Source organism: Sabethes cyaneus, chromosome 2 (genome assembly GCF_943734655.1).
Source record: "Sabethes cyaneus chromosome 2, idSabCyanKW18_F2, whole genome shotgun sequence".
Lineage (NCBI taxonomy): Eukaryota > Metazoa > Arthropoda > Insecta > Diptera > Culicidae > Sabethes > Sabethes cyaneus.
In genome coordinates, this window is record NC_071354.1 from 128,124,498 (window position 1) to 128,140,329 (window position 15,832).

The following is a 15,832-nucleotide window of genomic DNA, read 5'->3' on the forward strand; positions in this document are numbered from 1 at the left end:
TTTCTTTTTGTCCGGATGAATTGAATCCCTCAACTGAGTCTTTTTGCATCGATTTTTTCAGAAATTTGAAGCAAGCGAAGTTTACAATCACATTACTTGGCAGCCATATTCGAAATTTTAAACTGGTTGTCAAAGTTTGACAATGAGATTCCCCTTCTGCTAAATCTCGGGCACACATACATATGCAAGTATAATGTAAATACATTATCTGAATATGTATGATGTTTACCACGCGCACTGCAGCGACACTGGCATTCTATATATATTGATTATACTATTTGTATTCAGCTTGCTTTTTACATTGGGCTCGAATACTTTACTCTTTCCTTGTATTACGTGTGTGTTCTATCAAACCCGATCAGGTCGTCGTGTTCACATTCCCCGCCAATTCTGGAAGGTTTAAGGGGGAAGTATTGTGGCGGACTCGACTGTTCGCTGCGATCTATAACCTGCACTCACCCAGCATCGTTGTGACCTACCATACACACAGAAATTCCCGATTATCTCCGATCGATCGTGTACCCGATAAACGATCATCGGCCGATCTATCCCACACCGAAGATAATGATCATCGGCTAATTCACTCTCCTATGCAATCCAGATATATAAATCGATGTACTGTAAATAAAGTTAGTTCTTAGTCAACCATCGTTTGATGTTATACTTTATTATCCCAAAATCCCCCAAAAGAATATTATAGGATTGTTAGGAATCTAATGCACATTTTTCATTCTCATTATCATAGCAGGAAATAAAACAAACAAATGCTCGTTTTGTATTGTTTTATGGTAAGTGTCAACATAATTCTAACATTCTATTGTTTAAAGCATTACCTCAACATACCATAGCAAATTTCCCTAATACCATACTCATTATAACACTGTACACCTGATTGTTACAGAACTAATGTGAGTCATTAATAAATTGATATAAATAAAAGTATCGTAAGTGTGCTACTTGGGTAAGTTGAATAAGTATCATGTATCTCTAGGTAAGATATGTGCATTATTCAGTTTGTCAACATTATCGATGATTCACAAACTCTGTTTTGGGAAAATCGCCAAGAGAATACTATTTGCAAACATTTTGGTGTCCTTTTCCAGACAAGATAAGCCATTTTACCGTTTATTTGACATAAGCTGAGATATCGCAAAAAGGAATATGATTTTACCAACTGCGACATCTAACGGGACAGTTCCGAATTTAACCGATCATTTTCCAATTCGTCTTGTCTGGACACACAACCAGAGTTTCCATTTTCGCAGATTTTTCTGTAAAATCAGAGATTTTTTCGTCATTTTAAAGCATAGAATCTGTGATCACAGATGACAGATATTTTTGAAAATCACAGATTTTCACAGATATGCTACATGTTGAAGAAATATTTATCAATTTTATCACTGGAAGCGAAGTGGCACAAAAAATCGGGAGGTAAAGTTACAAAACCGAAATTACTGCACATCAAAAACAAAATTTACGAAGCGTGTGGATGATATTGAATGAACCATATTGTTCAAAAACATTAAAATGCTAATTTTTCTTCATGGGAGCATAATTATGTAACACAGATTTAGTAACAGATTTTTTTCGATAGTTTTACAGATTTTCACAGACTTTAAACTAGAAACACAGATTCCAAAATGGCAACTCTGCACGCGTATCATGGTTATGAGATACCATCATAAGATTATAATTTGACCATGTGCGCCACCTAGTGAGATAGTTTCAAACTTTGTTATGTATTACCAAATGTGTCTTGTTCGAACAAATAACTTTGTAGAACACAGTAACATTCTATCTCGTCACGATTCTGAGATATTCCAAAAAAAATCAATATGTTAGTTATAAGCGCCATCTATCGTATCAGTTCCGAATTTTGTTGTCCGCAGCCAGATTCAAACGTCTCGTCTCGTTCTCGTCCAGATAAACAACTTTGCCAAAGATAGCAACCTTCTATCTCTTCTCAGTCCCGAGATATTAGAGATTCTAGTATCGAGATTCTAGAATCATTTATTTTGGTCGCCATTTGCGTCATCTAGCGAATCAATTCTCAAACTTTATTGTTCGTTTCCAGATGTGTCTTAAATAGTTAAACAACTTTGTCGAAAACCGCAACCTTCTATTTCATGCCAGTCCTGAGAAATAGGCAGTATTATTCGTCGTGTACTCAGTACACGACGCGACCGCTTACGTAACTTTTTTTAACGCGACCGCTCTAGGCTTAATAATCTAAGGTGTCAGCCACGACTCTGTGTCTCACCGTTGCCACCGTTTTTTGAAAAATATATTAAAAAATCACAAATTATTCTCAAACTACATTATGCGATGTACGTTCATAAACTTCACTTTCCATGAAAATATCTTGGATCTTGAATGTTTTATGACGTAGCTATTTCCGCTGACTCACTGTTCCTGTTGTCTCACTGTTGACTAGTCTCCCCTAGTACTAAACTAATAAATGAAGACAAAGCTGTTAGAAAAGTACAATAACAAAACTATTCAATTTCTATGGAAGGGGTGGCCATTGTTAAAAGCGGAAGGTAATTATAAGCATTATCGGTTACAATAACTGATGTACAAGTGGCTGTGAGACAAAGGCGCCCCGAGTAAGTTCAAAATCATTCATTTTTTTTGTAGAGTTCGCATTTTTTGAGTTTTTGGAATTACCTGTACCAGCTACCTTCCTGACAGACGTAGTCCTACGTCAAAATCTTCACTCCACAATGCTTGGTTCATGAGGTATAAATTATTGAAGCTTAAATGTTTGGGAAAATTAAATTTTCCTGCCAAGTCTCGAGAACAACAAAAAACGGCACCGAAAAAAATAGACACGGCCTTACCAGGGAACTTACACATGAATTTCTGTGTGCAAATATTGACAATTTTGTTTCATATACCAATCATTTGAGTCAAACTTTTCCCTTCGATTTAACATGAAATGAAATATTTCATAAGGAAAACACCTTAAATGACCATGTTTTTCCAGCAAACTCGCAGACAGTAAGCAGTCAATGTTTTTGCACTGCAAATCAGCGTGTTTTACTATTAGACCCTATCCTATAGTAGGTAATCCATATAGAATTATAGTGTGAGTTATTAATAATATTTCACTGGCTTTACACGTTTCATTAATGGGTATTTCTTCTGAAAAACGTTTCGCATGTCGTTCCGCTTGAAATTAAGGCTTGTTCGCGACAAAATCTGGACACCTCAATTTTGCAATAAAACAAATTTGCTAGAAGTTTGATCCATAAAACAATATTATATCATTTATGTGTGTATCGTTAATAATTATCAAACAAATTAACATTACTTATTTGGTTTGCATGAAAAATTGGCGAACTTTGTAGTTTACACGAACAAACAAGACACATCACTTATGGTTCTTACAAAACATTAAAATTACCTTTTTCGCTAACCGGTTTCGGGTTTGATCCAACCCATCTACGGAGCGGTGGTCGACTGCATACGTATTGTGATTTGTTGTCTGCTACAGATTCAGTTTCGTCAGTTGGAAGAGAGGCGATGAGATGAGCGCCTCATCTTCATTCATTAAAAGTCGATCTGCGGTGCTGATGTACATCGATTCCCACGCATTTAAATGAGAGGATTTTCTCACATTTTTTAGCAGCTTTGCGTTCTCCCAATCAAATTCATGTTGGAGGCAGATAGAATGCATCGCTACACTCGGATCGTTGGTTCTTTCATTTTCCACAGCTTTTTTATGTTCTTTTAGCCGAGTTTTAAATTTTCGACGTGTTTGTCCGATATACACCACTAGGCAATCCTAATAGGGGATTTCGTAAATACCCGACCGTTCTTCTGGCGGAACTTTGTCCTTTTGATTGTTTAGAAGCTCCTGTAATGTATTACCGCTTTTATGAACCACATGGAAACCGTGTCGCTTGAGAATTTTCCTAATGTGGTTCGTCACTTTAGGGTAAAATGGCAAACTGATTCTGTGGATTTGCTCTTTTTCCGGCTGTAAAGTGATGATGTCTTGACGCTGTTTTTTACGGATATGTTTACCGATTATTTTATCCACAAAACTCTTGTCGCACCCATTTAATTCAGCCGCTTGCTGAATTTTTTTGCTTTCGGCTGCAAAGTCCTCCTTCTCCATGGGTATATTGACCAGGCGGTGCGCCATAGAGTGAAAGGCTGCTTGTTTTTGGGCCCCGAAGTGATTCGAGTCCGTAGTAATGTAGCGGTCTGTAGATGTTGGTTTGCGGAAAATGCTGAACTTCAGAGTATTGTCTTCCTTTCTGGTAATCAGCAGGTCCAAAAATGGTAACTTTCCATCTACTTCTCGCTCCACAGTGAATTTTATTTTTTCATGATGGGTTGGATCAAACCCGAAACCGGTTAGCGAAAAAGGTAATTTTAATGTTTTGTAAGAACCACAAGTGATGTGTCTTGTTTTTTCGTGTTAAGTTGTTCTTACGTTAAGCAAAAAAGTCAATCTATAAGTTTGTAGTTTACCTTTCCATGAAGGTCAGTGCAGACTTGTTGGCAACCAATTTAGCTGCGTTTGTCCAAGATTTTCGAAATTTATCTATAGTTGTTGCTTGTTGTTTGTGCTGGGACAGTTCTCTCTTCGCGAAAGCCCAATACCGCTCGATGGGGCGTAACTCTGGACTGTTAGGTGGATTCGCCTCCTTCGGTACAATATGGACTCCATCAGCATCATACCATTCCAAAACATCTTTGGCGTAGTGACAGGATGCCAAATCAGACCAAAACAGCGAGGGTACATTATGGCTGTGTAGGAACGGCAATAATCGTTTCTGTAGACATATTTCGCGGTATATTAACCTTGTTAACCGTTCCCGTAGTGATGTAATTTTTGCTTGCTCGTTCACAACTGCATATGGCCTGCCATACTAAATATTTTTTGGGGAACTTGGCTTTCTTTCTTCCTTCTGTCCTAAAATGCTCTGTAACGCCATTCCGTTTCAAGGCAGTGTAAAAAGACATACCAGGAGCTGTTTAAAGTCTTCTAGGACATACGTTTCATTGTCCATTATAACGCATGGAAACTTCGTTAAAGCGCGTGTTTTAGCCATCGTATTTTGCTTATCATTACGGTTTGGCACAGTCCTCACCTTGGAAGACTTCATGCCTTATCGTAGCTTAGAAGTGTGCACGAATGATGGCGACATTTTTATTTTACGAGCAATGGTACGTAAGAAAGATCCGGTCTTCTTCGTAATATTTGTTTTACCTTCGCATCCTTGTGGTGGTTCCTCAGATCCGTTTTTGTTCCACTTCCCTTCATCCTAGCTGTTGTCAAATGAGTATCGAACGATTTTAAAACACTTTGAACAGTGCTTGGAGGAAATCCAAGGAACTGTAGTGACAAGCACCAGGAAAACGGGGTCAGTCCCGGTGTAGTGGTTAGCATTCACGCCTCTCACGCCGAGGACCCGGGTTCAAAATCCCAACCCCGCAGACGTCACGAATGACCCAAGCTGTTAAAGTCACTATAATCTAACAAATAAAAGCGCTACTGTGTTACCTGACTCACTGCGCCTAGCGTTGTATTCGCGGTATCGTGTTGGTTCGAAAGGTTTCGAAAAATATCGCCCTTGTATCGAAAATATCGTTGATTTTGATCACTAAAAATAACGTACTTAAACGTTATATTGCAAGTGCTAGTAGTACGCAATAATTGTATTGTGAAACTGAATTGTTATTTATGCAACTTTTTACAAGTTAAATGCAATAACAAAAGCACAACTTATAAAAAATCGGTTGTTATCGATATTAGCTGCATATGCGTTATAAACGAATAAAACGCATGGTGACGTTTTATTTCAATAGCACGCATATTCGCAGTGAGTCAGGTAAAACAGTAGGAAAAAATCTATGTGCATTCCACTTTGATCGAGCGTGTGAATTTATATCGGTGTGATGTTTTTGTCACTAAAAGATTAGAAATTCATAAACAAGAAAAAGTATTTTAAAAATTTTCCATAATTTAGAACATACTTTCTCCGGCTTTTCCTTGGATTACCTTCATACCATAAAAAATTTGGTGAAAACTTTTTCTAGGTAATATTTTGTTTGAGGAGAAATAAGCCCTCAACTTGTATGGTTTCTTATTCTATATCTATTAAAATCTTTCTTCTAATCTTTTGAAATTCTACGAAACAACTAAATGCGCAGAGGTCTACACAAAACGAAATAAACGATGACTGCTTAACGAGAAATTAGCAGTCATTAACTTTTCGTCGGAGAGCCCAATTTCGGAAGCAGTTTTTGGGCCCAAAAGCGGGATTCTGTTTGTAACAATGTGAATACTGCATTCTTCTTGCCAATCTGAACGCATCGAATATATTTTCATGAATAGAATTTTTGTTTCAAACAAAAAACTGCTTTTGAATTTGGCAGAATCGATGACTGCTAATTTCACCTTAAATGATATTTATTTATGTAGCAAATAAAACATATTTACTTTTAGCATGTCCAATTTTTCCATGGTTTTTACTAAATATGGTGTAATGACTTATAATCCCATTAGCATGTTTAGGTTTCAACCATGATACAAGAATAGAATCTGCTGTTAATATTAATGCTTTGACTCCAGTTGGCGCTTCAGGAACTGAAATGATGCATATTGAAAATAAAAGATATATTATTTATTGTCTTTGTGACTTTCCAGGTATCAATTTGAGTTCAGTGGCATACAAAATTCTTTCCACAAAATGTGGTACTATGTTTAATGAAACTTAAATTGTTACCTGAATTCACTTCATGTGAATATAAACATTAATGGGAGTAATAAATAGTGAATTTGTGACTTTATGAATGAATAGATATGAGACTCAACAAACAGAGAAAAAAATTAATGTATACATTCACATGGGATGTGCAAGATGGCGACGTACAATAGCAATCAGTTTAGTAGAATTGTTGATTCTGCAATTATTATTTATTTTAATTGGTACATTTTCAGTGCAACTTTTCTTTCACCGACTATTTCACCGACGGTCCCTGATGTGATTCTTTCGTACTCTCAGGAACTTCAAGCTTAGAGGTGGCAACACAGTATTCTTGTCCCGATACTTGTCTGGTGTCATATTTGGATTTGTCATGAAAAATTCCTTATTTTCGTAAGCGTCACATTCGAGGCTGATTTTTTTCGTGTGGGTAAAATGAACATGCAGTGAGGGCAAAATGAACATGTCATAAAAAACCAAAGTTAACGTGCAGTTTGGATAAATTAAACATTATTTTACATTATAATTGTTCTACATAAGCTGTAGATATTCAACAGGGCTGCTGGAATTAAAATGGGACTCCACAAAGTTAAGGTGTGTGTGTGTGCGTGTGTGTGTGTGTGTGTGTGCGTGTGCGTGTGTGCGTGTGCGTGTGTGTGTGTGTGTGTGTGTGTGTGTGTGTGTGTGTGTGTGTGTGTGTGTGTGTGTGTGTGTGTGTGTGTGTGTGTGTGTGTGTGTGTGTGTGTGTGTGTGTGTGTGTGTGTGTGTGTGTGTGTGTGTGTGTGTGTGTGTGTGTGTGTGCTGCTTATTTTCTATCGCCTATTTCTCGGAGAAGGCTGAATCGATTTGTCTGCTATTACTTTTGTTTGAAAGGTATTATAGTGGAGAATATCACTATTGAATTGTTTCGTGGTCCGAATTTTCGTTTAAAAGTTATAAAGAAAAATGTGAAAACCACGTGACACGATTTTCTCCGGAACCACACAACCAATTTCAACGATCTTAGTATCGAATTCAAGCTCTTACTATTGCTAAATTTTTTTGTTTATTGAAAACAAATACCGTGACCGCACATAATTGCGATCAGCTCCTAATTCCGATCACTCAACCTAAATGGTCAATTTTTAGAAAATTGAGCCAAAATCTGTAGTAAATGAGCACGCTTAGTTATTGTGCTATGTGTTTATGTGTCAGTTGTTGAAAAATGACTGCCATAGGGGCACCATGCACTTCAAAATAAATTGAATTCGACAGGCAGTAGCAAAAAACGCCATCAAAATGTATTTTCTTAGCCGAAGTGCTAAGCCGAAGTGCACGATCAAATTTGCTAAGATCATAGCAGCGTGAAAATAGATTACCTTCTTCGGTATTCTATGATAACAAATAGATACAAGCATATGTAACCGTTCTATATCAAATTTGGCTGAAAAAATGCTGAATTTGCGGAATTTATTCCATTAGAGTGATTGATCGGAATTATGAACATAATTTTTTTTCTGCTTCTAATTCCGATCACTATATCAATGTTATAAACTGGCAAAATGCAAGCTAACAAAGTTACTATTTGGATTTTAGGATTAATTGCAACAAGATAACATGGTAGGATTATCGAAATTTTTTGACGTAGGACAACGTCTTACGGCAGGGTATCAACCAAAATTTGGAGTCAAGCCACCCTCACGAAAGAATGAAAGATTTTCAACGCTAATAGCTTTTCCAATTTAAAACGGATTTTGATCATAAACGATGCAGCAATTGTATGGCTTTCTTGAAAAGATTGTTTGCCAATCGCTAAATAGTGAAAATTAACTAAAGATTTCAAGCTAAAAATTTTCCATACATTTTCCGTATGATAGTCTTGCTTCCCAGGCACGGACGACCATTACACACCAAGCTTGTGGCTGCTGCTGATTAGCATAAGCAAGCATAAGCATAAGCATAGGATTCCGCCCGTGTGCTGCTACTCCGTTATTGACCAGGACCAATGAAAATTGTAAAATGATGGCTGGAAAAAGCATGGTTAGGACAGCGCATTTTTCCTTATTGTGCTACCTTATCAGGTCCGTGCGTGCTGATCAATACCGACGCCGGCCACGTCTGAATGCGGTTCCTGGTGTGATGGGAAGGAATGTTAGTCCAATGCTTGTTGCTAATAAAGACCAGGAAATCCTCTGCTTCTTCACAATTTCAAGCTTGTAGCTGCTGCTGATTCAAGACAAAGAAGCAAAATAAATAAATTTTTTGCTTACTACAGAGCTCAATATAGCCTAGGTGCTACATTCCGATTTGGAATTTTGACCTTCTGTTTTTATACGACAGACTTCGCAGCCTGTAAGAGTACGGAACAATTGTAGGACTAGTGCTACAAATCCTTTGACTCTTTCAGTCGAGATTCGAACATGTGACGTCTAATAGCTTCCCGATCAGATGATTCTAACAAAAATCTTACAGAACTGTTGCTCAAGTTGATATTTTTATCAAACTTTGCTATAAATGTTTCTACCAAGATTTTATCTCGTTCTGTTACTTATAAATCGCTTTGTTACAATTTGGTTATACAGCAAGACAGAATACTGATTTTTGATACTCATATGGATATAAACTAGATCAAATTATATCATAATTTGATATATTTGTGATATGCAAATTTGAGCAAATTTTGTTACGATTTTAGTTATTTTAACTGCTAACGAGACCAAGTTTATAACCAAACACAAATGAGTCTTTGTTTTAAAATACTTATTATCTAGAACTCATCCTGTTATAAATTTCATCATTTGATCGGGTTATTAGACCAGTGCCGTACCTCGAGTCCAACTGAGAGGCTCAGATGTTTTGCTTTTCTAACGCTGCAAACAAGCGGCAGCGGCAGCGCAGTTATGAACTATCTTATTAATGCGTGTTCTTTTAATATAACAATAACATATTATTTTGAGGACTTAAGTTTTCTCCTAGAACTTTGTTAATAGCTGAATGCGTGAGGCAGATTTCTATATTGAAATACTCTTATTATGGCACTGAGAAAAATATTCGTTTTTGATATCACAAAACAGCTCACCAACCATAAATACGGTTCAGCAAGATAATATTATTATTGTTTGCTTTTTTCTCACTTTACGCTATTTTACGCTACACGTATACCAATATGGTGTAAAAAGTTTTCTTTAATATTCAAGGTTTCTTCGCGAAAACCAGCCTCACGTAGTTCTACGCCAACTACGCGGTCATGTCTGAAACACAACGTTTCTGATTTGATTTTTACTATTATTTATGATCAAAGCTTTATGAAAACGTCGAATGTGGCTCAATTTTATTGTAATTGTAACAGTTGAACAAAAATAAAAGAAGAGAAAAGTTTCATAATCCACTTGTCGATCTTTTGAGTGCACACATTTTATGAATATTAAGCTAATGATAATAATGATCATTAACGCAAACAAAAGATGACTGGTAGGGGGATTGTCGTCAAACTACATAAATGCAATACCTTTCAGATCCATTTGGTACGAGTTGACCATAGTTTTATACTTTAACAGCTCATCATGACGTGATCGGAATTAGATACACCTGTGATCGGAATTAGAATCACCCCTTATAATTGATGATCGGAATTAGGTGCACTGATACATCTTACTTTGATGCATTTTTTTTAACTTTCGGTAAATAGTTTAGGTATTTTAGTATTTTTCCATGAAACATAATTGAAAATACTTGCTAAAGACACATACCGTGTAAATAAATATCAAAGCTATATTTTTCAGTAGGGACTTAAAGATGAATCATGCCTTAGGTGATCGGAATTACGTGCTTTCACGGTAAGTGGTTTAAAAGTTAGCCTTAAAAAAACAGTTTTGACTAGGTTCAAATGATCGCCTGTTTCTCAGAGATGGCCAAACCGATTTATGCGCTACTAGTTTCATTTGGCAGGTAATATAGCCGGATAGATCACTATTGAATGGTTTTTTGATTGGACGTTTAATTTGAAAATCATGATCACCACACCAAAATTAACAATAATTTATAATGATTTTAACCCAGATAATCCACCTTTCAATTATTTTAATATCAAACGAGAGGTTTTGACACTACGAATATATATGCAAAATTTCAGAAGAATTGGTTTTACCGGTCAAAATATATTAACCCTCGAACACTCGCGCCAACTTTTGTAACACGGTTACTCCCGCGCACAATATCCAAGGAAAACTTGGTTTGAAGTTTATCGAACCTTAGGGAGAGTTTCTTGAAATTCAATGCTCTATCGTCTGGTAGAATTTAAATTTTGCTTAATCCCCCTAAAAGCGGAAGAAAAAAATTATTTTTCTTCAGTTTCAATATAACGCATTGATGTGTTCTGCAATAGAGCATATTAGGCCATTGCAAATAATTTTAAAAGTTTTTGTCGCCCCTACTTGGAAATTGGCTTGAAACATCGGGGGGCAAAAAAAATAATAGGATATGGGATATGGGTAGGATATGAGTTAATTTTTTTTTCATAAAATCAATTGTCTGTGGGTTTTACAGCCTGAAAAACTCGAAAAATGAGTGTACGCGTTGAGTTAATGCTTCTAGCACGAAACAGAAATGGAAATTCAAACAACGGAATTCCTGAAAATTGGCCGAAATTTTTTTCTTTCGTTTTTGTCTTTTTTCGTAGATTTTTGCATGGAAAATAATAACGTATATGTTAAAAGCAAGAATACACAACTTTGTTGAAAATAGTATACCTCTATGTTTGCTTGTTTAGGAATTGTAGGACTTTGATTATAAAAAATACCCCGATTTTGACCCCGAATTACTCGACTGCCAACAGACGGATACATTTTAAACATTTTACATTTGCTGATAGTTTTGCTGCATACAGACACCATTTTTTCATATGAAGAAACGAGAGAAAATTCCAGTTGGGGCCAATTGCGGTACACCTCACATGCTGCCTGCTTCGTTTCTGTGATGTCAATTTATGCTGATCTGTTTTCCTAACAATTTAAAGTATTAATGCATTGAATAATTCTGACATTTTGCTCGTAACAAGTTTATTGAAGAATATACGTTAGTTAAACAACGATTTGTAACCTTATAACAATATAACTTGGAACCTACACATGTTGTACAAAATACAACAGCGTGAGTAACCGAAGGCTAATAAAAATTGATGAAATTTATTCAAGAAAACTTTATTAATATGAATCAAATTGAATGACAGTACAGGAAATTATGCATAGTTCAAAACCCCATACACTAGACCTTTACTACGCAATGTATATGTTAAAGAATAATATTTCTTCTTACAGCTTACTTTTACTTGCACTTACCCACATTAGTAACAACTTGCTCAGCAATTTCTTAAGAAATGGAACTATCAAAATTTATAAGTGCCATAAAACGGGGTAACATTGATCATATGGACCCTTCGCATAAATAAGTGAAATAAACCACTACTGCCAACTTTCCTGAACTGATCCCGTTTTACGGTGCTTCTATTTTGTTCAAATTTTGTAAACTTATTCAGTTTCCAAAAATTTTATGTAAACCAACGCACAACGCAATCTTAACCAATAGATGAATTATTTTCCGAGGACGTGTCGATTTCTATCTCAAATAACAAGTAAGACCGCATAACAAAGGTTTCTTGCACCACTAGGTGGATTAAATCAGGTTTTATATCTTGAATTGTAATTAGGTTGTGGCTGTTGATAAATGGAAATTAAAACATCATTATACGCATTGTTGATTTTGCTCCCATAGTGAAGTGTTCATTTTACGCGCAAAACACCAATTGTTTTCAAAGGTTGATTATAAACAAACAGTTGATACAAATATTTGAAATTTTCGACAGATCCGCAGGATAGTGATAAGCAAACAACACTAAATAATATCAATAGTCGAAATTTAATTTGTTTCGCCAAAATAGTTTATTTCCTAATACAGTGTGATTTCGAATTTGGGATAGTTCGATTTTGGCATGTCTCAATTTTGGCAACAAAAATACCTATCCGTTTTTGGTAACACAAAATATTTCCCCTACAAAAATATGCTTAAATATATTTTTATTGCCGCAGGACTACGTCTTACCATAGGTTGTCAAAAACTTATTTGCACCGTTTATTTTACCCCCCCCCCCCCGGTTCATTTTACCCACAGTTCTCCTACGCCTAAATGCCGAATAAAATATGTTTTGATTTTTTTTATTTTGCTACATAATCAAGCTGTTAAACTATCGCTCAAATTTCTTAAGGTGCAGCTAGGAAATTCGTAGGCCTTGTAAATGAAAATTAAAAAGAATTGCCTCTGAAGAATGGTGTTCGTATCACAACAGAGGTAGAATTTGTATTCTTCAAGATTTTTTTTCCATGTGTGGACTCATTACTGCGACCAGTATAGTTGATCTATTGTAATATCGCCCGGGTGTTTGCTGTATGACCTACACTGCATTTCTTTTTGCTATAATCGCTATTGAGTGAGCGATATGTTTATTAAATTTATGCGTGCTTGTGTGTATTGGGGTTTACCCTACCTTCAAAGCTTGATCTACTTTACTTACTTATTCCTCACTGCCAGTACTATCCCATATTATAGCCGTCCCTGGCGACTAATTATAGGTACACCCAGTACACTTAATTATAGGAGGGTCATTTGCACTGTCATGAGGCTTCAGTGGGTAAATATATGGAATTCAGCATGAAGGAAGGGTATATGGAGGGGCCTGAGAATAAACCCATGCTAAAGTCACTTGACATCGAATGGCTTGATTCTACTAAGGTTCGAACCCACGACCACTCGCTTGTCAAAGCAGACTCGGTAAACTTGCGGCTACGGAGCCCGCCCATTCTTCAAGTGACTCATAATTGTGCCATGATTTTCCAAGTTTTACACAATTATGGGTCACTCTTTCGACGGATTACCATTGAAATTGCAGCCGAAAATTTTAATTATTTTGATGCCAGCTTTCTTAGAAAGCAATCAGTTCAACACGGTTTAGTCCATACTATTGAAGAACTACGCAAAAACCGGCAAAATTCGTAAAACAGTAAAGAAATACCGGATATCATTTTCAACTGTTCAGCGATACAAACTTTTCCAAACACAAAGAACTGGTCCTAGCCAAAGTTTAACAGCAGGATACGAATCTTTTAAAATATACTTGCCTCAAGATTTGAAAAAAGTCTGAAATATTGTTTTGACGTAGGACTATATCTTACTTTAATAGGGTTGTACACTTTAAGGGCATTTTGAGTAGTTTCAACTAAGTTTCAGCTAGAGCAGACCTATTTACAGGTAGAATAATTTAATAGTGTACGTTTAGATTGATTCATAAAGCTGAATTTGCACCCATTCATATAAAGATTGATTTGAAGATCAAAGTTACTTGGATTTCAATAAATCATTAATAGATTAATATTGTAGATGGCTTAATTTTTAAAATTTACAATTTTGATTGAATCGCAATTTTCAACATGCCTGATAAAACTCCTTTCCGCTCACACAAATTTCGTTGCTGAATAAAGTTTTATTAGAACTAATTCGGTTCTATAATTATCAGGCATCCCAGTTGGCTTCGAGGTATGACGCTGACCTAATAAGCCAGTCGTCGTATGTTCGAATCTCGACTGGGAGAGGCTGTTAGAGTCAATAGGATCGTAGCAACTGGCCCTGCAATTGTCCTGCACTCTAACAGCTGGCTGCGAAGTCTGTCGTATAAAAACAGAAGGTTAAGTTTCGATAACGGAATGTAGCACCTAGGCTTTGCTAATTATCTGGCCGTGCTTTGATACTTACCATAACTAAAATAATGCGATAAAATGTGTTTAATTGAACTATTAAAAAAAATAAAACGATTGATAATATCATGGCCAGAGACAAAAATGATTTCTAAATCATCGCTATTGGTGCAAAATGGAGCTGCGACCTACGAAAGTTTGTTCCATTTGCGAAGCAGAATAGAGATTTATAAAGGAGTGCAAAAGACAGACAAAACTTTGCGCAAATAATACAAACGTTCTAAATGGCAGATGTGTGAGAGAGCAAGAGATCGACTGATGCTTACATAGCGAAATGCAACTACACATTGAAAGAGACAGTCAAGCTCCCGTATGTGAGGTGAATTAAATTATCAGTTTTACTAGATAGGTGAAGATTACATACATAAATCGTTTATTTACACATATATGCAGCTATGCTTAAAAAACGCTGTTACGATTCTAACATTTGCTTAAGGGGGCATAGTACTTTTTACACCATATTTTTGGCCTTATTTCAAATATTTTTTTCTCGATAACGCGAATAGCGAATCGATTCGGGTTTATTGCTTGCTAAACATTGCACTTTATACTAATATTTGCAGTTTTGTTTGCATATGTGAACCTCTTCCCCTCTCCCCTACGGCTCCTTGAACATGATCATTCGAAAAAAACATGATTTGCGGTACCATGGATTGGCGCTGGGGGGCTTATCCGAATTGAAAAATTCCAAAACGACATGAAAGAATATTAAATTATCTCGTGTTTGACCCATCCTTTTTTTAAAATTCGTACGCATAACAAAATGGCGGATATTCAAACATAAAAATTAGGTTTTTTGCCGAAAAAATTGACTTTAAATATTTCTAAAAAATACAAAAATTGTTATATCGAAAAAAGGATGGGTAAAACACTAGATAATTTTGTTGGCTTTGAAACAAAAAAAGAATCATGAGAATTGCTTCAGCCGTTCTTGAGATATTTATGGTACCGACTTTCAAAACCTGGTTTTGAGAAAAACGACGTTGAAGTTTTTATTCGCTGTGTAATTGCTCCAGACATGCGCGGTACAAATAGCTGTAACTTTGTCAATTTTTGGAATTCATCGAAATGACTTGAAACACATATGGTCAAAATGTTAATCTTTCGAAATAATCAATAAAAAAAATTTCGATTTTTTTAAATTGAAAAAGTACTATGCCCCCTTAATATCATTTATATTTATTCAGCAAATGCACCAACCATGCTAATGTAGGGCTGACTGCCTCATTTTGCTAGTAGTTGCCTGTATGCGACTTTGTTGCCTATATGCAGAATAAATCTCGGTTACGCCGATTACGTCAGATACTGCACGCAATTTTATTGCTGTCC

The 15,832-nt window shown here is 36.0% G+C and overlaps 1 protein-coding gene across 1 annotated transcript in view; it reads right to left on the reverse strand.

Moving 5' to 3' along the window:
- Nucleotides 1–15,832, reverse strand: part of LOC128735978 (cell adhesion molecule Dscam2) — a 468,886-nt gene that overhangs the window by 122,060 nt on the left and 330,994 nt on the right. Inside the window, exon 18 of the mRNA XM_053830464.1 lies at nt 6,458–6,604. Within this exon, the coding sequence (XP_053686439.1) occupies nt 6,458–6,604 (147 nt within the window). The remainder of the gene's footprint in view (nt 1–6,457; nt 6,605–15,832) is intronic.